The sequence below is a fragment of the Diadema antillarum genome, unplaced genomic scaffold (genome assembly GCF_040938485.1).
Source record: "Diadema antillarum isolate AM-2024a unplaced genomic scaffold, OU_Dant_1.0 seq00000483_RagTag, whole genome shotgun sequence".
NCBI classification, from domain to species: domain Eukaryota; kingdom Metazoa; phylum Echinodermata; class Echinoidea; order Diadematoida; family Diadematidae; genus Diadema; species Diadema antillarum.
The window spans coordinates 1532894-1556595 of record NW_027271446.1 but is presented as its reverse complement, the minus strand read 5'-3'; the positions used below and the strand labels follow the sequence as shown (position 1 = coordinate 1556595).

The 23702-nt window shown below is 36.5% G+C and overlaps 1 protein-coding gene across 1 annotated transcript; it reads right to left on the bottom strand.

Moving 5' to 3' along the window:
• Positions 1–4366: 4366 nt before the first annotated feature.
• Positions 4367–23621, bottom strand: LOC139733578 (G-protein coupled receptor GRL101-like). Its single transcript, XM_071644387.1, has 8 exons — positions 23477–23621; positions 22885–22995; positions 22028–22199; positions 13041–13115; positions 11606–11680; positions 8932–9003; positions 7622–7699; positions 4367–5504 (listed from the first exon to the last, which is right to left on the bottom strand). Exons 1-8 carry the CDS (start codon positions 23619–23621, stop codon positions 4367–4369), a joined length of 1866 nt encoding a protein of 621 aa, XP_071500488.1.
• Positions 23622–23702: the final 81 nt, after the last annotated feature.

The following is a 23702-nucleotide window of genomic DNA, read 5'->3' as shown; positions in this document are numbered from 1 at the left end:
TTTTTTTTTGTAACTTCGGTAACGGGCTGACCCTATGTCAGAGAGAGGAGCTCAGCACCCTCCACCCCCCTAGCTGTCTTTTTTTTCTCTGCTCTGTCCTCACCCTTTCCGTTATTCTTCTATCATTCCCCTCTTTCATGATGTCCCTGCCTACTAGGCTAATAATAATTTTACACCTAGGCCGATAAGTCACTAGAGGCCCCTGCCCCAGGAAAGGCCGAGACTTCACCGGCGTCGGCCGGTGGGTCCTCTACCTGCCTGGCCGACGGGAACGGCGTAACCCTGCATTTCTCTAGATGCAGGAGTAGGCAGATGACATCATATCCGGAACCCTGTCCCTTTTCCTTCCGATGTACATATATCACTTGTAAATATAAAAATAAATGTAACTGGTTTTTTTTTTTGAATAATTAGAATTAACTTAGGTTTTTATAATTAAGTTTAAGGGTATTTTTGAATAATTATATTGTTTGGAGCAAATTGCTCACCCGGCAGAGAGCTCCACAATTCAAAAGAACAACAACAACATGTTAGTGAGTCGTTACTTGTAATGTCATTCATACACGTATGGATTCTGTGCATAAAAAGTTGGTAGTCGAAGCTTATAACTAAAGAGAAAGCGTCGTGTCTATGTTTTGCGGAGCACATACCGACACTCTCAACGTGAGTATGTACACACTGTGCCTGTAAAGTTTGTATTCCGGTACATCGCCTCTGAAGTTGTGATGCATTCGTGTTCAGTATAAGGTACAGTTGGTTGGATCGAGTGTTGCATGCCGATGAAATTAGGATGTCAACCGGTGGTTATGCTCAAAAAGACAACACGTCCAGCAGCCTTTGCGAGCATTCTCGAGCATTCTCGAGTTTCGCTACAATATATATGTATATATATATATATATATATATATATATATATATATATGATGTATATAGATATATATATATACATATAGATAAATAGATAGATAGATATATGTATATGTATGTGTTTATGTATAGAAATACGTATATAAATGCATATGTTAATCATATACGCCTATGCACAAACTCAACACTAAAAACGACAAACAGGACAAACTTATTTCAATAGTAGATAATAGTTAGAATTTCTTCATGTTTATAATCTTATAGTGCAATATTACGTTTCATATTCACTTTTCTGCTCATTCCAGGGCGAAAGGTTTTAGAAACCAGCGTCCTAAAATTATGAGGTATACGTAATCATAATTGCACAAGGGGGGAGGGGGGACTCAGAACATGTCAAACATGTAGCTTCCCCAGAGAAAACTTTGGCAATGTATCTGCAATATATTCCTTACCAGTTCAAAGGTTGAACTCTTTATAGTGCCAGCACTATGAATACGATTCTGTCCATGTTACCCTTTTTTATGGAAAGGGTTCAAGAATGTAGCAAATCAAAAGTACTGAAATGAGTTAAGTGTTAGCAAACGATTTGTATGGGGTCATCCTACGAGACCGACACCCACGAGTCATACAGCCACGTGTTCGACATTGAAAGACAAGTCCATGAGTCCTACAGCCCACGAGTCATACAACCCATGAGTTCGACGCTAGGCAAATAAGGTCCATGAGTTTGACACTATAGGTACAAACAGCCCACCAATTCGACATTATGACACAGGTAGGTCTCATGGGCCATTCTATTTGCTTAGTGTCAAACACATGGGCTGTCTGAGGTGTCGGTGTCATGACGTGCATCCATTTTGATAAACAATGATTACGCCTATATCTATCTCTTCACCTAATTCCGCATAAAACAAAACGGGATAAAGAGGTTATGTAATGATACTCTTGTTACTGGACATACGCGTCTGCGATATGGTTGAACAAGGTATCACAATGCATATTTTGCCTAACGAGTACCTTAATGTAGGGCCTACAATGTACCCTCAGGCTTTTATCGTGTTGGAGGACCTGCTCCAGTATCGGCCGCACATTTAGGACGGAGAATATAAGATGTAATATCCAGATATCGGAAGTTGTTCCAGTAGGAAGGTGCTCCAGTAAAATCTAATTTTCCAAGCCATTAATCACACGATATTGATGTGTTAAATAAAGTTCAGGTGCATATTTACTCTCATATCATTCAACTTGTATTTACGTACCTTTAGGGGTGCAGTATGGGTTTGCCTGTTGTCGTTTACTTTAAAGGCATAATTTATAATTTGCAGATGAAACAAAAACCCAGCATTAGTGCTTTATAATAGTTCTAAAATGTGAGCTTGGTATAGTAACAACCACTGTAAAAATTTGAATCCATACAATCGATGTTAAGTATTGTTAAATACACAAAATGTGAACAATAATTATAATAAAAATGTTTTCAGACTAAACCATCTACAGTTATGGTTTAATGAGAAAAATACTGATATCTCTTTATATTCTACGCTTTATTGCGAAAATTTTATATGGTAGGATGTTTTGTGATACAACAGACCTACACATATACATCAAATGTGATATCTTGAACATTTATTAAAATCACTGTTCCCAAAGGTAAACGGGACCTTTAAGTGTTAGACTCAACAGCTGTATTGTTAATTTGTTGTTTTTTCATCTACATTTTTCAAGCCATTGCTGGTCTTCTCGAGAGTTGCCTTTAGTGTTACCCCTTTGAAGACGAGTCCCGAGAATACACGGAACTAGCAAAAAGCAAATACAAATTAAAGCAAACTTCAGCAAAAGTTCGTTTTCACTGATATGGGATTCATTGAATGATCACTTCTCATCTAAAGTCATTAGTGCTCTATATAAAGGGACCAACCGATCTGTCCCTCGAAAAGGACATGGGGGGGGTGGTCACGTGTACAACTCCTGCCCGTTAAAGTGCAAGTGACTCCATTTTTAAATTGCCTTTGTTAAAGTAGTTCAGTCAATAAAGGCTTCATCCATTTCGGACCTAAAAGCAATAAATACATATATAGTTTATACATGTATATCATCACGAAACAGTAATATACAATCACAATATGTACATTATTATCGACCAATTAAGTATGATTTGAATGACACTTCTCGGTACAAAGCAGTAAGTGTTTTGGGATGATGACATTATCCACTCACTTATGTGAAGATGTGATCGCGAACAAAACCATTTGCTACTCCTTGAAAACATGTCAAACTGTGTAATGCCTTAGAGCCTACGGACAACACTGAACGACACTTACTGTTTCCAAGACAATTTCAATATTATTAGTTATAATGAACCAGATATGTACATACATTGAAAGTGGTTATGGGTTATGATAAACTTAAAGTGGACGATTTAAAAAATAGGATAAAATAAGTCCGGTATATCGTGGACAATAGGTCTGTCCACGTTGCAGCAAAAGCAGAAACTTTTCAGGTGATCACAATGACAATTATCAGTTGTCGCTCGATAGGATAATTTAGACAGGTTTTGAGCTGTACTCTTTAGTTCTCAGGATGCAGGCAAAATTTCAACACATATAAACTCCCTCATCGTCGAAGACGTACGAATCACCTTCTCCTTTCATTGCGTCATATCAAAAAAAGCAAGACATTCAAACCACAGTGCCAGCGCCTCCACCGGCCCCCATGCATGCTCCTGCACATGCACCCGTGGTATTCCGAAAGTAAATGTGGATATTTTTTTTTTCGGCTGTTGTCACTCTCCGAGGATTTGCTTCATATGTCAACTCCTGCAATTCCATCAAACATATTCCGACATAGAATATACAATCCATATTACTCATTAATTGTGATATTCCTGTATTGCGCATTTCATGATGATACTATATATTTTCAGTTATACATGTATCATAACTTGAATATGTATTTTCTTGGTACAAAAGTTACAGATACCAACAAATGAAATGAAATGTGAAATGAACACAGTCTCAGTCTTGCGTACATAACGAAACGCTAACTGCATGTCACAGAATCAGACATTACTATCCTGATGGTTTGCCCAATGTTAACAATTCGGTCTACCAAAATAATACGAGAAGAAACGACCATAGGCTTTCGACATAAGGATATGGAAAAGAATATAGGCCTTCACAATGTTCCTGATTTGAACACGATATGCTCTTGAAAGTTGACCAGCAGCTGTAACCGGTGCAACTGATTGACAAATTGCCCTACATCGACGTAAATAAGTACTGAATTGATCAGTGTTTAAATAGTAGCCATGATAAACAAAAAAAAAAAATCATGCGCGTACATACTCGAGCAGGATTCGAACCTACGACTTTCCGACCTCCTGATCTGTAACCGGTTTTGTCTTGTTTTGTTTTGTTTTTGTTTGTTTTGTTTTTCGGGGGGGGGGTTAAAGGACTTTTGTAGAACCATCTTAGAGAAGCAGGGTTATACATACCAGTACTTAGGCTGCGTAAGTTTTCGAACCAGCAGAATGAGATTGAGTATTGCGCATATTCCCCGTGTTTGGCTGTATTAATGTCTGTTTACGGGTTGCGCTGTCCACAATGGTGTACAGGTACGGATTAATTGATGAGTTAATTGGTAGGACAAAGACCACTAGCCAGACGTAGACGTCCGAGCTGAGTGTGATTACACTACTCTGGACAAGAATTCCTAGAATGATGATGGGCATCCAGCAAAAGAAGTCCGTACCGACCAAGAGTGACATCTTAGCAGCCATCTTGATTTCAGTTCCTTCACTGTCTTTGCGTCCCGCATTATTCCTGGTCACCCGCACCCAGATAAAGATAATGATGTAAGCGATGAGTACGACGGAGAAACAAAAGAAGTTGACTCCAAGGAACAGGACAATGGAAAATTGCCAAGTTGACTCCGACGCCATCGCAACGGTAGCATACCGCGCAACACCAATCTGATTGAATGTGCGTTCGTCAACAACGCTATTGAGGTGAGAATTCTTGCGAACCAATGGCAGGCCCACACAGACGTCACTCAGGCTGTAAGCGTCAGGGTTGAGATAATTTAGTACAACGGCACAGGTACTGAGAAAGAGGGCCAGTCCCCAGGTCATTCCTACTACCACACGAGCCGACTTGACACTGAGGCGATGTTCACTGAAAGGAAAGAGAACGGAAATGACTCGATCGAGGCTGATGATGGTAATCAAGAAAACAGACGTCTCGCTGCTGAGTACAGAGATGAAGCCCGCCGCCTGACAAATGCTGCTGGTTCGCCACTCTTCGGCCCGCCCCTCCCAGAAGTATGAATCCGAAATGACGATGTCCATAATTGCTAGGATCAGGAGATAGATTCCCATTAGGAAGTCAGAGATGGCAAGATTCAAAATAAGAATAGACTGGACTTTAGCCGTATCTCTTGAAAACTTGGCCAACAGTCGCTGGATTATTACGTAGGAGTTTCCGATAAGTGCGCTGATCCCGAGAATATAGATGGAAATCTCGATAGGAAGATTCTGTAGGAAAGTCATTCGACAGGTGAAGAGGGGGTGAGCTGGTTCAAATAACGTACACACAGAGTCTCCTGGCGATATGCAACATATGCGTGGGTCGTAGACGTTTCTGAAAAAGAAACAAAGAATATACAATCAATACAATCAATAACGTTCACAAGCATAAAAAAATAATCATCTCAACCAATCAGACGTTAACTTCAATAAGACGTGCTGACAAGGGCTAATCTAAACTATGTCGATGTTGGAAACAGTGTGAAAATCAAGCTTTAAACTTATCATTATAGTTAGAAGTACTTTATTCTGCATTGAGCCTTTGTGTTCTAATTTTGATTTGATTTATGTTCTCTATTCCTCTGTTATACGTGAATGCAGGTAGGTGCCAGGGTGTATGGTGTAGATAAAGTCAATTCTGCTATTGACTATATTGCATATATGCAAGTGTGACACAGCAAGATAGTTTTCATTCTGAATGTGAATGTCTTTTGTATAAATTTCGCCCTTGTACGGGTATGACAGTATGATATTCAAGTTGTTGTCTTTTTTATGAGATATTGAGACATAAAATTTACAATCATGGACGTAAATGTGTCAAATCAAATCACATTTATATTCTTAGGAGTAGCTGACCATAACAGACGAAATCTATAGCTGAACCCAGAATCTGATATTGGTTGGATTATTTCGACAAGAAGAATTATTCAAAAGTGCCACAAGTGACAAATGCTAAGCTGTCTTACTGTCAGTTGAGCGGGTAATTTCCTAATGCATTATTTTTAATGATAACCATACATTAGTTCACTCCTCTTCAGTTAAATCAAATTTTGATAGAATTTTTTAATCCATGAGTTTGATGAGTGCAACGGCAAAATGTAAGGCATGCAAAGTTTTAGGTAAACCTTGGTGGGAAATAATCTCTTCAGAACACAAATGAGAACCGACCTTTCATATTTGTTGATAAGTTGATGTACTAATGCAGTAGTTTTAATTAGATATTTTGTTGAGCTTGAGCGAATCACGGATCAATGAATCTATGAGTGTAATCATGCAACGTCAACATGGTCAACGCGTTAAGAATGCTGGATTTTACGTAAACCTTGATGGGAACAGAAATCGTCTTTACAACAAAAACGATAACCGACTTTATGACTTCATAACCTAATCATTGCTCATTGCTAATGAAAACTTTGTGTAAAAAGTCAGATCAAAAATGTTTCTTAGTGACTCAAAAAGTTATTCTCTTGTTCTGAGAGGACCTATATGTCTCTTTTTTTTTCGCTAAAACAAGATTCAATTCAATCTTTATTTCCGATTCAATATATAATATACAAACATACATGTGAATATGAGCAAATTGTACAAAAAGTGAGTTTAAAAACAATGGAAACGACAACAAAACAAGGTGAGATTATGATAAAGACAAAAGAATAAAACACCACATCGGGAAAACAGATATCACAGGTACATAAAAAACAGAAACTCATTAACATTATGTGCTTGGTTGATCAGAAAATGGTATGCGCGTAAAAAGCCAAGATAGGCTTGTTATGTTGCACATAACCCGCGTTACAATCATTTGAAAATTACTTTAAAAAAAAATCAAATTAATCATAACAAAAAAGAGAAAAACATTAAACACCATAATACAAATAGAAGAAAGACCAATACATCCATACATATAATCCAATCAATACTTACTAATCAATAACTTCTTGTACTGCCTTTTGAACATATTATCAAACTGTGTATTGAATTTGCTCAGTTCTAACGTATTCCATAAAACGGGACCAGTATGACGCAACGAATATTTAGATTTATCGGTTAAAAAACGCCAAGATAACAAGTAAAATCAGTAAACATGTAAAACTACTAAACCAGTAAAAAAGTTGAAATCTTGAGTTGAAATCCTTTATCATTGTTTATTGTTGCAAGCAGTTATTGCCATGCATAGTAACCTAATAGGCCTTGTCTAGAAATGTGTTAGAGACTGCAATGATTCATGGAGAAATTCATTGTTACTAGCTGTTCTGCTTCCTTCAACATTTCCGATCATAGCTTTACACCGAATGAGTTACCAAAGGGGATGAAAAGATAACTTAGATTATAGACGATTAAATTGAAAATGTCACATCATTTGATTGTTCCTGAATAATCACATAGGTTATCTTAGATGAAATTAACGAAATACTGATGGCAGCACGTGTGAAGCAAAGTGAAAAGTCTTACATGGTTTCCAGGTTGCCTAATCCGTCAAATATGTCAGGATAGAGCAGAAGGGGAGAAGGTGGGCGTGCCAAGATGTATCTTCGTTGAGAGAAAAATACCAGGAAGGATGGAAAATTTATTAGCAGCTACAAATTTCTCGTTTTTAAGAAACATGCTGAATGGATGATAATACATACATACCTTATTATCATTCGTGCTGTTTGACCAAAAACCGAACAAACCAAAACCATTGAACCTTTGTCAAGAAGCTACCGTAATGGAGAACATAATGCAACATTTTACTTGCATATAATTACATTAAAGTCATAATTGTACCGTGGATTTACTGTTGCCAATGATACCTCACAGCAAAATAAATGGATGGGACTTGCACAGCATAAATTCTATCAGCTGATACGAATGTCGTTTAGATTGCAATTGTAATATATTGATTCTATTGGTTGGTTTAGTTTATTTCTGCATTTTTCTTTCTCCAAATACAATAACAAATGAAAACAAAGTGATACAGAGTATGCAAAAAAAGAGAGAATATAGCACAAAAATTAGCATAAGAGGTGTTAATTTCATACCAACATCAGTATGGGACAACATATTAATCTAAGACATACTGTATTTTTATTACGAACAAAGGAGAAATCAATACAGAGGACCGTCATTATAAAGCACAGCTTGACGTGGATGAGACCTTACCTTTAAATACTAGTATACGAATTTTACAACACCAATAAACCTACACATAACCATGATAACGTTATATACCTAACACATTTTGCTAAAAAAAGACAAGAACAATGGAAAAGAAAAGAAAAACAGTGACTTGGTGCTTTAAAGAAAAAGAAAAAATGGACGCAGTACCATTGACTACTGGTAAATAGACGAGGTCCTCTTTTAAAAGAAGTGATTAAACATTACAAATGTCTTACTGATAATTTATTCGTTATCAAGTAGAACAATGCAGTCAATAATGGCGCTTACGCATTGATTGAATCAAAATAGAGATCTGGCGGGCTTATCATTTGAATGTGACGGAGTACACTTACCATTATTATGACATACACGCCATCAATATTATCTATCATACTTATACATTTTCTTGTAACAAAAAAAAAATGTCTCTAAAACGTGTGGAAGGGCCTTCATAACTAAACAGAGTGAACAAAATGAAAAATGAGAAATTATTACAATTCTGTTGAATACACTGCCATGTTTATCATCGAGGGAAAAATAATGGTTTTTTTTTTATAGTTTATAATGTGAGGAGCATTGGGTATCTGTCTTATGATATTATTTTCTGACAAAAAAATACTTACAAATTCTTCAACACTGTCAGGTTTTTGAATGTACCGGGTGCTATGCGCATGAGTGGATTACCTTCAAACGAGCTGCAAAATGGACAAAGAAATATTACTGAATGCATGTTTCAGTTGAGTCTACAAATATTAAAACTGTGCCAAGTAGATTTGACCACATTGCATTACATGATGACTGGCTTGAAGCTTTAAATGACTGGCTTGAAGCTTTAAATGCCCGTGAAGTAGTGGCAGTGTGTTTCCTAGATATATTCAAATGTTTTGATGCAATTTCACATGAATTATTACTTTTGAAATTGCAATAACATGGAGTTTATGGCACTGAATTATGCTGGTTTGAGAGTTACCTGAAAGGAAGGAAACAAGCAGTATGTTTGAATGGAAAGCTATCAAAGCCAAACAAAGTAACAATAGGAATCCCTCAAGGTGGAGTTCTTGGACCCATACTCTTTTTGCTCTTTATCAATGATATCACTCAGAGTGTTAATTCAGGTATCTGTAATATATACGCTGATGACGTTGCAATCTACAGCTATGGGAAACATGTGAATGATGTTGAAATAAGGCTTCAAGCCTGCATTGATGAAATATATAGCTGCTATAGAAATAACAGATTGAAAATTAATACTGATAAAACAAATGTAATGGTTGTATCCTCACGTTTTAAACCTAATTTGAAGGATTTAAATGTGAATCTTAATGGAATCAGACTTAAACAAGTCGATTGTGTAAAATATTTGGGTGTTGATATAATTTGACTTGGGATAATCATGTAAAACAGCTGTGTAAACGCTTAGCATATAAAGTGTTTTCTTTACGAAGACTTATAGTAGCACCCTTGACACTCGGTTACTTAACATCCTATACAAGTCTACCATTCAACCATGTTTTGACTTTGCTTGTTCTGTGTGGGGAAACTGCTCCGCAAAAAAATCGCGAATCTATACGACGCATTCCAAAAAGAGCAGCCCGTGTAGTTTCCAAACAGTTTGGATATGGTGATATAAGCGTGACTGAATTGTTTAACCAAGTGAGATGGCAAAGCCTAGAAACCCGACGTGATTATTTTCTTTGTATGCTCATGTATCAATGCATTCACGGCACAGCACCAGTCAGGCTTTGCAATGAAGTAGAAATGTATTTTGATAGACATGGCCTAAACACAAGAAATGCAAATTCTTTAAATGTAGTATTACCGAAGCCAAAAAATGAAATGTTTAAACAATCTTTCAGATACTCGGGCTCCATTGCCTGGAATTCTCTTCCCACTGAATTGCAAAATGCACCAACTCTTTTGACTTTTAAAAGGTTTTATAAACGTACCTTTTTTAAAGATATATATTGTGAAATAGCAGTTCTTAGTTATTCAATGCTTTGAAATGTATGTATACAGCCGTCACTACATTTTTATTTTGCCTATGTCGTCTATTTGTATATTCAATGCTGATTGTAAACTTCTTTTCCTTTATTTGAATTTTGTGAGCTTTTCCTGCACGGGGATTCCTTGGATATTTCATTAAGTATGATTTTATATTTTCATTGATTGATTGATTAATTGTGATAATGGTTATTTTGAACTGCCGGGCTGTCACCTTTTACCAGTCACCTACCACATTTCATCCCTGTATTTCAGTAGGCCTATACATAGAAATGGAGGTTGTTGTGTCGCATTTTTTTTTTGACACGTTTATGTACATATAATGCCATCGCCAGTGTCTTATTACTGTATATTACGTTGTGTTTCTAGAATGTGTATTATGTATGTGTGCATTGTTTGTGTGAGTATTTGCCTGTGATATGTCATCTTGTGTTGTATCACTGCATGTGGTGCGAGTGTGTGCTCGAGCGAGTTTTGTGTGTGGTGTGTCTGTGATGGTGTGCGTGTGTAATTGTGTGTGTGTGTGTGCGCGCGTGTGTGTGTTTGCGTGTGTGTAACTGAGTGTGCCGTGTGTGAACTGTAGGCTTGACCGAGTGCCCTGGTGCTGTATAAATGGGGTTGCTGAAAACTGCGTGTTTCAGTCTTGTGTGTATTGATTCTGTTTGGTGTGAATAGTGGGCAGAATATACTCCAAAACTCAGCATTTTTCTTTTTTTTTTAACGAGTTGTGCATTTGAATCCCAGTCCGGCAGTCCTTTTTGTTGTAAATCTGTTGAAAATGATTTTTTTTTTCGCTTTTTGATGGTCTCTCTTTTATAGTATCCCCTGTGCAGGAAAATGAATTGTTTTTACACAGGACTTCGATGTAAAACAGCTTTTAGCTGATCGTTTTTATCCTGTATAAATATGTTTCAATAAATAAATAAATAAACATGTGCTACATCGGAAAACAACCTTACTTGATATTTTCTTTATCAATTCCTTGTAGGGGTGAACACTCATGTTGTTGTTGTTTATGACAAAAGAATGAATAAATGGGGCCCTATTGAAAAATGAACACTCTTTTAATGACTTTTTCTTATTAAAATATCGCAAAGCGCAATACGTCCTTGGTCCTGTATGTTACTTCAACCAACTTGACGGATGCGACGACATAAAAAAAAAAATGGATGAATAAATGAATGAATAAATGCATAAACATAACGTTTGAAATAATAAGAGGGACAGTAACATAATATCAAATGATACACTTATATATAGAAAACACGGTTAAAGTACAGAAGGTAATCCACTTACAGAATGTACAGCTTGTTCTCTACACCGGTGAATAATGTCGCATTCACCTCTGTGATAGAGTTGTTGGTTAGAACTCTGAAAATTTAAATTGTAGAATCATTTCACTAACTGTTCTATTCTGTACTTTTTTCAAATACATTTGACATGAATGGAAATCAAATCTTGGCTACACATATCAATGTCATAATATGTCTCTTTTTCCATCTCTCCATCTCTCTCTCTGTCCGTCTCTCTCTCTCTCTCTCTCTCTCTCTCTATCCAAGCTGAACTAGATAATGTTAAGAACTAAGAAAATAATGTCACGTAAACTTCATTTCTATATTATTTATCTCCATTGCTGTCAAATATTACATTCAAAATACTGCTAAAATCATTGTATTTTGATATATTTTTGACATCACCCGCGACACTTTACCCTATATCTTGGTGCATCAGCCGTAGAGAAAATCGCGCTTTCGCATTTTCATTCAGAAATTACATAATATAGTCACATAACGATCATGACTATGTCCATAACGGCTAGCTTAATTCTTCAAAATTTTATATCATTAATGGAGCGGCCACATTAGTTTAGCTGTCAAACTCGTGTATTTTATGTTTTATGATAGAATACAAGAGCTATAGTATTTAAGAAATAAATAATATTATGAAGAGCTTGCTGCAAAAAAAAACCCGAGAAATCCATTTTTGAAGATTTTTAAGTACGGTCCCTGTCATAAAGTACAAAATAATTCATTTTAAATGATATATTGGTCACCGCATATAAAGATACATTTTTTAGGTTCTGATCAAATGAAGGAAACATGTTTTCTTGACCTTTAATCTCAAATATTTTCATTTGGCAAATATGGACTTATCGGTTTTACGAACAAACTCTTCATATGTTTATCAGGTTTTCCATAAAAGGTTGGGTACATCTTCGTGTATAGGTACAACACGATGTTCCTCTTGTCCCAGCAACGTATGCACGATTGGTTTCTCCGCGATACTGCACATCGGGTAATAATAATGTGTGCATGTAACAACACCCCCGATTCATACAGCCCACGAGTCTTACAGCTCATGAGTTCGACACTAAGCAAACAAGGCCCAGAAGATCCCATGATGTAATGTCGACCACATTTCTCTTTTACCGTTTTTACCCACTGTCGGACTCCCTAGCCTTTAAAGTGCAGATCCGTGGGCCTTGTTTGCATATACTGTGGAACTCGTGGGCTGTATGACTCGTGCGTGTTGGTCTCGTGGGATGATTCCATAGTAATGACAGTGCACGTGCTCTGGGAAAGGCCTGGTGAAAGTGCGAAGATTAACTTGGGTTTATGAGTTCATAATGTTCATTTTGTCCTCTGTGTGTGAGTCATCTGCAATTGCATAATTATGTCAACGCTTTATGTCTTTCCTGTTTTGTTTTTTTTTTTTTACGATTTATACCTACAGTCGTTCTAGAGATCGGCCTAAATCCTTGAAGACACCCGGTCTGAGGTTTGTCAGCTGATTTTTATCAAATTCGCTGTTGTGAGAAATAAAGACACGTTAAACAGGGTATTCATTTCCAATAGATGTAAAACATGTAATACGACAACTTTAAGAAACGTTATTTATTTATTTATTTATTTATTTTGTTGCTTAGGACTGCATCGTTGTATTGATAAGTAGATACTTATCAACAGTTAAATCGAGGAGTAAATCAGAAATCAAAACCGCATACACCACTGCGGAAAACAAAGTAACCTTTCAAATATCTCTTTTATTTATCGAATTTTCATTATGACACAGTATCAGTGAGTATCGATATCGTCTTATAGGAGTTACACAATACAAACAAATACTCGTATCAGTACCCTACAATCAAATATCAAATATCCTACTTGGTGGAAATCATAATCATACGTTTGTACACTAGGCCAAAAAAAAGCAATAATCTACATCATTTGGCATTCATGATGTACTCACATCAAAAACAAGTTGTAAAGATCCAGAAAACAGCCATCATCCAGCCTCCAAATATCATTGCTTTCTAGATGCCTTTTCATGGAAGGAAAAAGAGCTCTTAAAAATCATTTCAATGAGAAAACAAACAAACTAGGCAGGGTATCGATTAGACATTTCCCCTCACATTGGTTGCTCTTTGTCTATTTTTGCTGCTGAATAAATTATTCATCTCGGTCTGAAATTACAGCCATCTATTAGTCTTTTGGTAAAAGCACCCTCTCAAACAGGAGTATACCAGATTTAGGTACAAACGCAGAAATGTCGCAATTAGATTAGTCATTGTTCAATATCCGTTTTAAGGTTATGTAAGACTGCATTGCCCACTTTTTGAGGTTTATACGTTGTACTGCAAAATCGTAATAGCACATCTTATACTTTATGCAATCCTAAAGTCAGATGAGTCTAAGAATAAGATTCATTCTCATTTTTTACTCTCTCTTCTTGCAATATGTATGTTTTATCTAGTTCATTAACCATTAATCCATAACATTTCAGTACTGCAAAGACCGTTAAGATTGGTATAGGTTTCTCCGGCCAATTTCGCACTTTTGTCAGTCCAATTCCTAATTGCTGCATTCAACTTAGCAAAATGACATGTTTGGTATTTCAATTTAATGATCTCTTCATTCAAATTCATTTTGGAGCATTCAAATCACCTTCGGCCTCATTCTAATTGACACTTTTCAATTAAAATTCGTAAAACAATCACCATTTCTTTATTCGTTCATTCAATTTAGAATGATGTAGTCACGTGATCACGGACATGCTGCACTCGTTCATTCAAATCCATTTTTGGGCATCCACTTTAACATTGCAGTCAATTTGGCTCGCATGTTTATGCTTTTGTTCTTTCGGGGGGGGGGGGTTCAACATAGTTATTCTGTTTCAAGCGTCATTACATTTCATATTGTCGTATTCATTTTAGGGATTTTGGAAACATTTTTTTTTTCTTCAATGTGCTTATTGAGTCTTCCAGTTCAAACATAGTGAAAGTGGCCACAACTTATCTGGCCGTTGAGCGCTTTATTCAGAGTGTGTCGGCCAGTTCTAGGAAGTCAAGGTCATGATCATCAAATGAAGATGAAGTTAATCTGTAGTATTGGTACACGTATAGGCCTAAAATTACATGTATGAAAGAAGAGGGGCGTTGCAGAACAACAAACTCGAGTTATATAGGGGTCAAAAAATATGATACTTTTACTGCTTAACAGTGCGTGGATGAAACGGAAAGTCACTTAGACATACGAGTTTAAATGTTCTCACCGTTTGAAAAAAGAAATAACATGACGTTAATTTCAGTGAACATTGGTGGAATTTGACTGCCCATGTGCGAAATTGAATGACTGAATACCCTTTTCGGCCAGTGCTGGCGAATTTGATTGACTGAAGAGCACATGTCAATTCTAATGCCCGTTTTACGAATTCGAAAGGCACATGTGCAAATTTCATTGATCGAAATGCTAAATTTAACGAACAGCTTGCAATTATGAATGACAGAATGTGCAGTGACGAGGAATTTCGCTAAATTGAATGAATCTTCAATCAAATGAACTGACCGGTATGATATTTTTCGATTTCATATGCCGTTTGTCTATTTGTTCGTTTTTGCTTTTGTTTCTGTTGTTGTTGTTATTGTTGTTGATGTCGTCGTCGTTTTTGGTCGTTTGTTGTTTAGAGTAGTATGTGAGTTAATCCAAGCTCTTCTATAATTGACGTTATTAACAATAATACTATGTCTGGAAGCCATACTTACAACATGCGCAGGTTATATAATCCTCTGAATGTTCCTCTTTCTAAATATGACACACTGTTGTTAGAGACGATTCTGTATGGTACAAAATGACAAAAATTAGATTATAAAAAAGAGTTATCGGCATGTGCAAATAATTTTCGAAATATTTTGAAGATCATCCAAAAATTCTTACAAACTTAAAACTTAAAACAAATTTTGTACAAATCATTTTCAAGTATACTGAAGCTATAGTGTGCCAGTATCAAGCTGCTTTTAAAATCTTGCAAGCCTTTCATAGCTTTAATTATGCAACAAGTGATATATAATTGATGTCAATGGAAAATCAAATGGCTTACTGCGTATTGAATGAAATATATTTTGTTGATTCAATTCCACATTTTGCTTTGCATCAGTCTCCTGTAAAACAATTTTTACCTATCAACTTAGCAAAACTAAATCACACACACACACACAAAAAAAAAATACTCTTTACACACCATTTCCTGTTTAAACGCATAAACTAAAGACACTTTGTTCACACATATGCCTACTAAGTCCTTCAACCACTCATATGAAGTAGGGAGGAGGTTAAAGAGAAAGAACGATTGTCGACTCTGAGTTGTTTTTTTAAATAGTGATAGTAAAAATCATCGGCATTAATTTCAAACAGATCTTTGAACAACCAGCAGGAGTCTTCAAAGTCTTTGTAATAGGGGCATACAGTTATAATGACTGTGAAGATATGTTAACAGCTAATGAAGAGTTTGATCATAGGACGAGTTGATACCATTCTTTTTATAAGGAGATTTGTGCGATTTAATCTGCTAAAAAAGAAAAAAATGTGATAAATGTGACCCTGCACCACAAAAGACAAACAAACAAACAAACAGTCGCCAGACAAAATTTTTTAGTTAAGACCATATTCTGAAAGAGCAGACTTTAAGCTTTGAAATGGTGTACAACTCAAATCAAATGGACTCTCCTAACATATCTAAATATTGGAAAGAAAGCACAAAATCTGGAAAAGTGTGAACTGAGAAAAGAGGCTCTGAAGTACAGTGTCTATTCAAGCGCTTCATCTTTACCAAGCCGTGCTGGCTGTGCGATAAATGGGACAAAAAAAAAAAAAAAAACAGGAAGTAAACCAGCGGAGTAACAACAATGAAGGGACTGTCAGATTAAACTGAAATTGAGCATACCTCATGAACATATCATGTTCATAATTAATGCAAACTTTCAAAGGGAGCCTTTCAATAGTTATTAGAGTTGAAGGTGAAGAGTGTGTACAAGGTTTTTTAGAAAGGGGACTCTAAAGTCACACCTAGTCACACTATTCTATCAAAAATGTTCGAGATAAACTGCTAAAAAACGCACTTTCCTGCCCGTTTTATGATCCCAAATTTTAGCAAAATGTCGAAGAAGACTTGCTTTTTTAGAAAATAGGAAAAAGTCAAGATCGGCAGCTAGGTTGACCCATTTCACTTATTTTCATTCCTCATGCAGAATCAGTGTGTGCGACTTTTTGATCGTTTTGTGATGCACGGTCACAAATAATACGGGGTTTTTTTTTTCTCATAATGTAAAGGATACTGAATGCGTGAGGTATCATCGCAAAGGTATATTTTGGTCCATCTGATGATGGACTTACATTTAAATGTTTAGAATCGGCGCTTCACATGTTTTGCGATTAAACCGCTGAAACATCACGCAGAGACAGGAACTGAGACAAGGTGAATATCGTTCTGAATAATATACGTACAGTTTCCACAAGCGATGGAGTCCGTCAAAGGTACCAGGCTGTAGTTGGGTTAGCTGATTTGAAGATAAGTCCCTGCCGAAATAGAAACTAATACTGAAGTGATATCATAAAATCATGAAGATGACAGAAGCTATATTGAATCTAACGCACTCTTATAATTGTATCAGAGTTTAGTAGAAGGTTAGAAGGGTCAGCTTGAATAGCAAAATCTGTCATGTCTGCAATTGTACATTTTGACTCCACAGACATAAAACTGTGGAAATGAATCGCCGCGCTTCTATGGAGTTAAAAGTGATGGTCTGAATGAAAAATCAGTGTGTAAGAATTTAACAACCCTTTCCAATGTATGCATGCCATGTGAATACATTGATGGTCGTAATCTATCCTGAATCAAGTTATTAATTGTAAAAATTCCCTATGAATACAAGTATATTCAATCAAAACGATGCACTATGATAACTGTGTCAAAGTGCGATGAAGTATAGTTCAATGAAACAGTGCAGAGATATCTCACGTCTCAAGAATTTGATTAATCGCAGGAAAGTTTCATAATTATGTGAATATTTGTCTCCATGGCAACGAAGTACCAAATGAACCCACGAAATAAAAAAAAAAACCAGTCAATGTTGCAAACCTTATTATACTAGTATAAGGTTTGGTAGTTTCCGTTTTTATTTCAAGTAGTCTTTAATTCAATTCAAATGAAGTGTTATTTCTAGTAGCACATTTTTGTTGATATAAGATCAAGGAGAGAAAAAAACAAACAAACATGCAATGCATTACAACAATACACAGAGTACATGTGAAACTAATTGTGACCCGCTGCAACAAAAGGATCCTTAAGTCGCTGACGACTGAGGCGAGAAAATCGAGTTTGAAGTCACATAATCAAAATTGGTCAAAACAATCGGATTCTGTTTTTTGGTATTATTTTGTAGTCTAATGTCTTGTCTATCGTCTGCAAAAATTCCGAAGCTAAATGATCAAAGGAAAAGCAAGAAGTCAGCGTTTTTATGGCCCATGATTTTCCGACTTTCAACGTAACAGAATCGTGTCCGAAGATTTGGATTTAGCGCCGCAGTTAGACTTCGCCCCTAGCAACGAGGGAATGATTTCTGTCAGTGCGTGACATTCCGATTACTGATTGCGTAGACCGTTGGCGCTTTGCTTGAATGAACATTTGTATTGTCAAGCGGTGAAAACTGTCTCGCCTCCCCTTGATCACGATAGCGTCGGAAAGGGGGTATCTCACTGAGCGGCGAACGTTTGCGAACGTAGCAAATTTGGGATTTCGCCAGGGTTCGTAAAGGGTTGCATAAGGTTCGTTAACAGTTGCAAGAAAGTTTGCAAACGGTATTTATTGTCGCAAGAAGCTTTTCTTGTCGCAAAGAAATTTTGAACATGTTCAAAATTTCTTTGCGAATTTGTATTCCCGCTAACAGTTGCAAACATTCGCAAAATACTCGCAAGAATTCGCAAACGGTCTTAATACGGTGTCGCTATCATTTTAATTTGATTCGCCACTGCTAGCAAACAAGTTACCATATGGTTCCGAAGTAAAAGCTCCTGAAACAGGCAAGTTCCACTCTAAGAAGTTCTTGAGACTCTTGACATCTCCATCATGTAATTGTTGCAAAAGTTTTTCACATTGATCAAAATCTGTCCTCTGCAACAACCACTCTCTGATCCAAACAGTCTTTCTTTTCTTTTTCCCTTCTTGTTTTTCTTCATCTTCTCTCTCTTAAGCTGCACGATAGCTGTAGCAGCAGCCAGGCAAAGCAGCTCTTCAAGGATAGCAGGACGTTGAGCCTCTACTTCGCAGAAATTCATTTCCATATTCTGGGAATCCACCTTGAACGGTGGTCACAAGAGATCTGAATGCAGTGGAAAGTTGTACGTTCATTTTATGGGTCTGACTATACATAATCGCCTGGTACTTTTCAAGGTCCAAAACATTCGCAAATTGTCGCAAGGGATTTGCAAACAGTTGCTAATATTTGCAAAACAGTTGCTAATATTTGCAAAACTGTCGCTAACATTTGCTAACAGTCGCTAAATGTTGCCACCTGTGTTTCGCAAACATTTTCGTAAACATTCGCTCAAGTGTTGCTAATTGTCGCTAAACATCGCTAAAGGTCGGTAACTGTCGCTAATGGCAGAAGCGCTCCTTGATTTTTCGCAAACGTGCGTCAGAAAAGTTGGCGAATCTCTAATTCGCTACGTTCGCAAACGTTCGCCGCTCAATGAGATTCTATCTTAAGGACAGTTTCACCTTCATAGACATGTGGGTTGAGTGAATGCAGCAATATTAGTAGAACACTTCAATGAGAGTTTGAGCAAAATCGGACAATCCGTTCAAAAGTTATGAATTTTTGAAGTTTCTGATCAGTCACGGCTGGATGAAAAGACTACTATAGCTCGTGGTGTCACATGAGTACAACGATATAAAGAAAGAATAAAGAAAATTCAACATAATATTCCATTTTTCTTTTTTACAAAAGAACACTCGACTTCTTTCTTTCAAAAGGCAGGGGGAATAATATTACCCTTAACATATACGTCAGTAGCAAGTTGAAGAAATGTGCGCTTTATTCAAAAAGTAAAGGTTTTGTGAAATTCTCTTTTTATTTTCCTTATATAGTTGTACGCATGTGACATCATACACTGTAGTAGTCTTCTCTTCCAGCAGTGACTGCGCAGATACTTAAAATATTTTTTGAACGGATTGTCAAATTTTCCTCAAACTTTCACTGATGTGTTCTACTAATATTGCTGCATTCTCTCAATCTTTATATATATGAAGGTGGACTTGTCCTTTAAGAAAAACTTTGAAGGCGTTTTTCTAGAAAATCTGATTTCGTCAACTACTTGACATGCGCAATTAGAATTGTTGATATCTCCGCAACCGAGTACTTTTATGAGTCGTGCTATATATGAAATTAAAGTAGAAGAATAAGGGAATAACGTCACGCCATTTTCAGAGAATTGTCCTTCCCCGAATTTCGGATCCTTTTGTTGTAGCAGGTCACAATTGTTCAGAATCATTGCGTTATTGGAATAGGGAGACCGACGTAAAAGACAAAGTTTGAAGTAGATATCACAAGACACTTATGTGGGAGGACGACTTAATGGAAATCATGGGAATACAAATTTGCCACAATAATATGACTGCTGAAAATAATGAACAGCTTTCGCGAATTTCGAGACAAATGCCAAAGGATCGAAGAGTCTTTATACGGTCGTTATTTTGAATATCTTTGGCAATATCTTAATACCTGATATTTTTTCATTATTGTCATTTATTGCCTTTACTCCGAAACCGTAAATAAATTTTTAGTGCATTATACTCAATGGCATAAAAAGAGGATATAAGTATCAAAAAAACACAGAAGTGTAATGTCACACCCATCTAGAGTAATCTCATTTCTAGGAAGAATTTCTTAACTTTCTCAGTATTTGTTTTAATTAGCATGAATACGTCAGAAGATAAAAATTCAGCTGATTACTTTCAATGACGGGAGGGAAACTATCAATTTTCCATGATTATACTCATAATTGCTGTTGTGTTTTTTCGTTTCTTGTTTCAATGTCGGGCATAATTTGTAATTCTTGCAAACGCATATTATACTACTGTATAGGTCTCTGATGACTATTGAACTCACAGCGTGTGCACGTTTTCCAGTCCTTCAAATGACCCAGCTGCTAAATCTCCAGTATTTGCACCAATCAGGTTTCTGGATTACACACACACAAAAAAAAAAACAACACTTGCTACACTTTCTGCTTTACTGTAGTTGTTCTAACAATAGAGGCTTCTAACAATAGAGACTTCTAACAATAGAGGCTCCAGCACTTTGTTTAAACGTAAGAGCACTGTCTGCCAACCAGTCACGCGGCATAAAGTATGATGTGACCTCACACATCTGTAATTTCCAAACAAGCTTATGTAAACCATAATAGTTAGGAACGATACAAAATAAATTTGAAACAAGGTAACCACATCATAGAATCATGCCATTTGTAGTTTCGCACTTACTGCCATTGAATCCCTACAGATTCAATACCTATTCCAGTTCAATTCGACTTATTTCACATTGGAAATTCCATGGATTGATTTTCGGGCTTTGCAATGTCACATCAGACCGAAAAAAGAACAAAAAGAAATACAGACGATATAATATACCAGGACAAACAGAACAGAGCAAAACAGAACAATTTAGAATACACAAACATGCTTATCATTCATAATATACAGTGGTATCGCGTAATAGAAACTATGGGTAGGCCTACTTATGTCTCTGTTATGGCAGACAAACGGGTAAAGCATCGTGGTGAAAAACCCTGTGTGATCGACGTTCACTTTATTCTCAGTTGATACAATGTAGCATTCCTACTTAAAGGGACTGTATAATGCAAATGCACGTCGACTTGCACTGATTCATAGTTCACCAATTATCACTATTATGTGGCCGAAAGGATATCTGAATATGTACCATATATATTGTATGTTATATTGATTTTACTGGTATTTTTCTTCAGATTATGTCTATAAGTCCCCTTCGACCCTCCCCCCCCCCAAAAAAAAAAAGATTAATTAATAAGGGAACAGTGATATTTATGATTGACCAAAGACATTAGATTACACTGTACCCTGTTTTGACAAAGTGTAACTTCGAGGTTTCCCTATAATGACTTTTGTTTATCATATTATTAGTAACATGAAAACATGCAAGTCATGCTCAGTTTAAGGGAAAGTGCGTTCCTAGTCTTAATCAATACACAACACTCTATTATACATTTTGGTTTAAGATCGATCACACCTATGATTCATCTTCATCTTAACTGAAGAACAAATACAAAAAACAGGAAACATGCTGCTAATCGAGAAATCTAAACGTGAATTTTTGAAAGCAGCATTATTTGTGGTAGCGAGGCTTACAATAGAATTGCCTTCTTCGTAGTGTTCCTCGCGTATTCTTCGTTCCAGCCGTTGGTGCAGTTTACCCACATTGGCTGCCAGTCTGGTTGACCACAGGCTGGTTGGAGGGGACCGTTTAGGTTATTGTATGGCGACTCACCGCAGGAACAACCCCTTGGACACCAGAGAGTTTCTGCAGAGTTGTGCAGTTAAATTCTTCCACAATGCATCTTATCTATTACTGACATGATCATGAAATTATACCATACTACACCCACAAAAACCGAGAAGGCAGGTTGCTGCTACCATTAATTGCTGGTATAACTGATGATGTCAAAAAGTTATAATAAATGTAAAAGTTTTTAGACACATTTGATTAAAGAAAAACAAAAAAGATCAAAATATAGCAAAAATGTATAACTGTTTTTTATTTTGTCTGTATAACGTCGTATTCTAAGGTATTCTGTAAAGAGGCCGTTAAGACTCAGCTATAGTAATGTTTGCTTTCCCTTCAGTATTGCTTTGATTTGGTGGAATTCTCCACTTGTTTCAGAATTCTTCAAAGTTGAACTTGAACTTAATTTTACATTGTTAAAACTATACACAAAAATTCATTCGATATTATACACAAACAGATTGAAGGAGATATCTCATTTCTGCTTCACAAGTGCTGATTAAAAAAAGAATATTTCTGCTATATGGTCGAATTACATATGAACGATTTTAATCATCTCCTAGCCTAATTTTTACTTTAAACTTTCCCCCTTGTTATCATTGTATTGTCTACATGAGCGTTTTAGAAGTAATATAAGAATTAGTGTAATTCTAATAACAATAAGGACTATTTCTTTTCTTTTAAAAGTTCTGGTGAAACTCACCACAGTTTTCTTCATCGTCCGATAGAGGGCAGTCGTTGACACCGTCACATTGGTAATCCGCTTTCAAGCATAAATCGCTTCCTCGACACGCGAATAACTCAGCACTGCAGTCTGAAAACGTTATACGTCAATGTTAGTGCCAAAAATAGTGTTCGCTCGAATAATTGTTTCCACATTTGCATCTAACCTCGACGTTTTTACGAATGTTTTTGTTGTTATTGTTGCCTTGATTGTTATCGTCATAACTCAACGTCAGGTTATTATCCCACGAAATCATAAGGAGATCTATAAAAATAATGAATCATTACGAGCACAATCGAGCGTGCCAATATCAAAAAGTGTCTCTTTTGAAACCCAACATTTAATAACAATGTCACATATAAAAACGACCTTCATACATCTATTTACAGCACTATAGATGACGTAAAATGTATACATGATTTATGTAATTCACATTAGTATACAGAGAGAGAGAAAACGAAAGAGAGGGAAAACATCTGATAAAGAGAGAGATATATCCTGAAAACGTGCGACTGTGTGCTTAAAGGACCATCGTCTTTGTATTTATCCACTCGTGTAGGCGGATACTCACTGCCGCAGCCAACCTCGTCGGAAAAGTCATGGCAGTCTACCACATGATCACACCTAGCTACAGTCCTGATTGTCTGCAGTCCCGACGAACACACGAAGCCGTGAAGATCATCGCTTCCACACGTGGCTGGGGGCATGGATGACATAGTACAGATATGGTATTAAAACTATTTATTTGTCGTTAAGAACACTTCAATACAATAAAGACGAATTTCTCTTTTACTCAG

Bases quoted from the DNA above. Each gene is read 5' to 3' on its own strand.
- LOC139733578 (XM_071644387.1), bottom strand. From the start codon at position 23,621: ATGTCATCCATGCCCCCAGCCACGTGTGGAAGCGATGATCTTCACGGC. The intron at 22,200-22,884 runs GTGAGTTTCACC...ACAACTCTGCAG, and splicing joins GGACGATGAAGAAAACTGTG to AAACTCTCTGGTGTCCAAGG. The intron at 5,505-7,621 runs GTAAGACTTTTC...TTTCTTTTTCAG, and splicing joins TTAGGCAACCTGGAAACCAT to AAACGTCTACGACCCACGCA.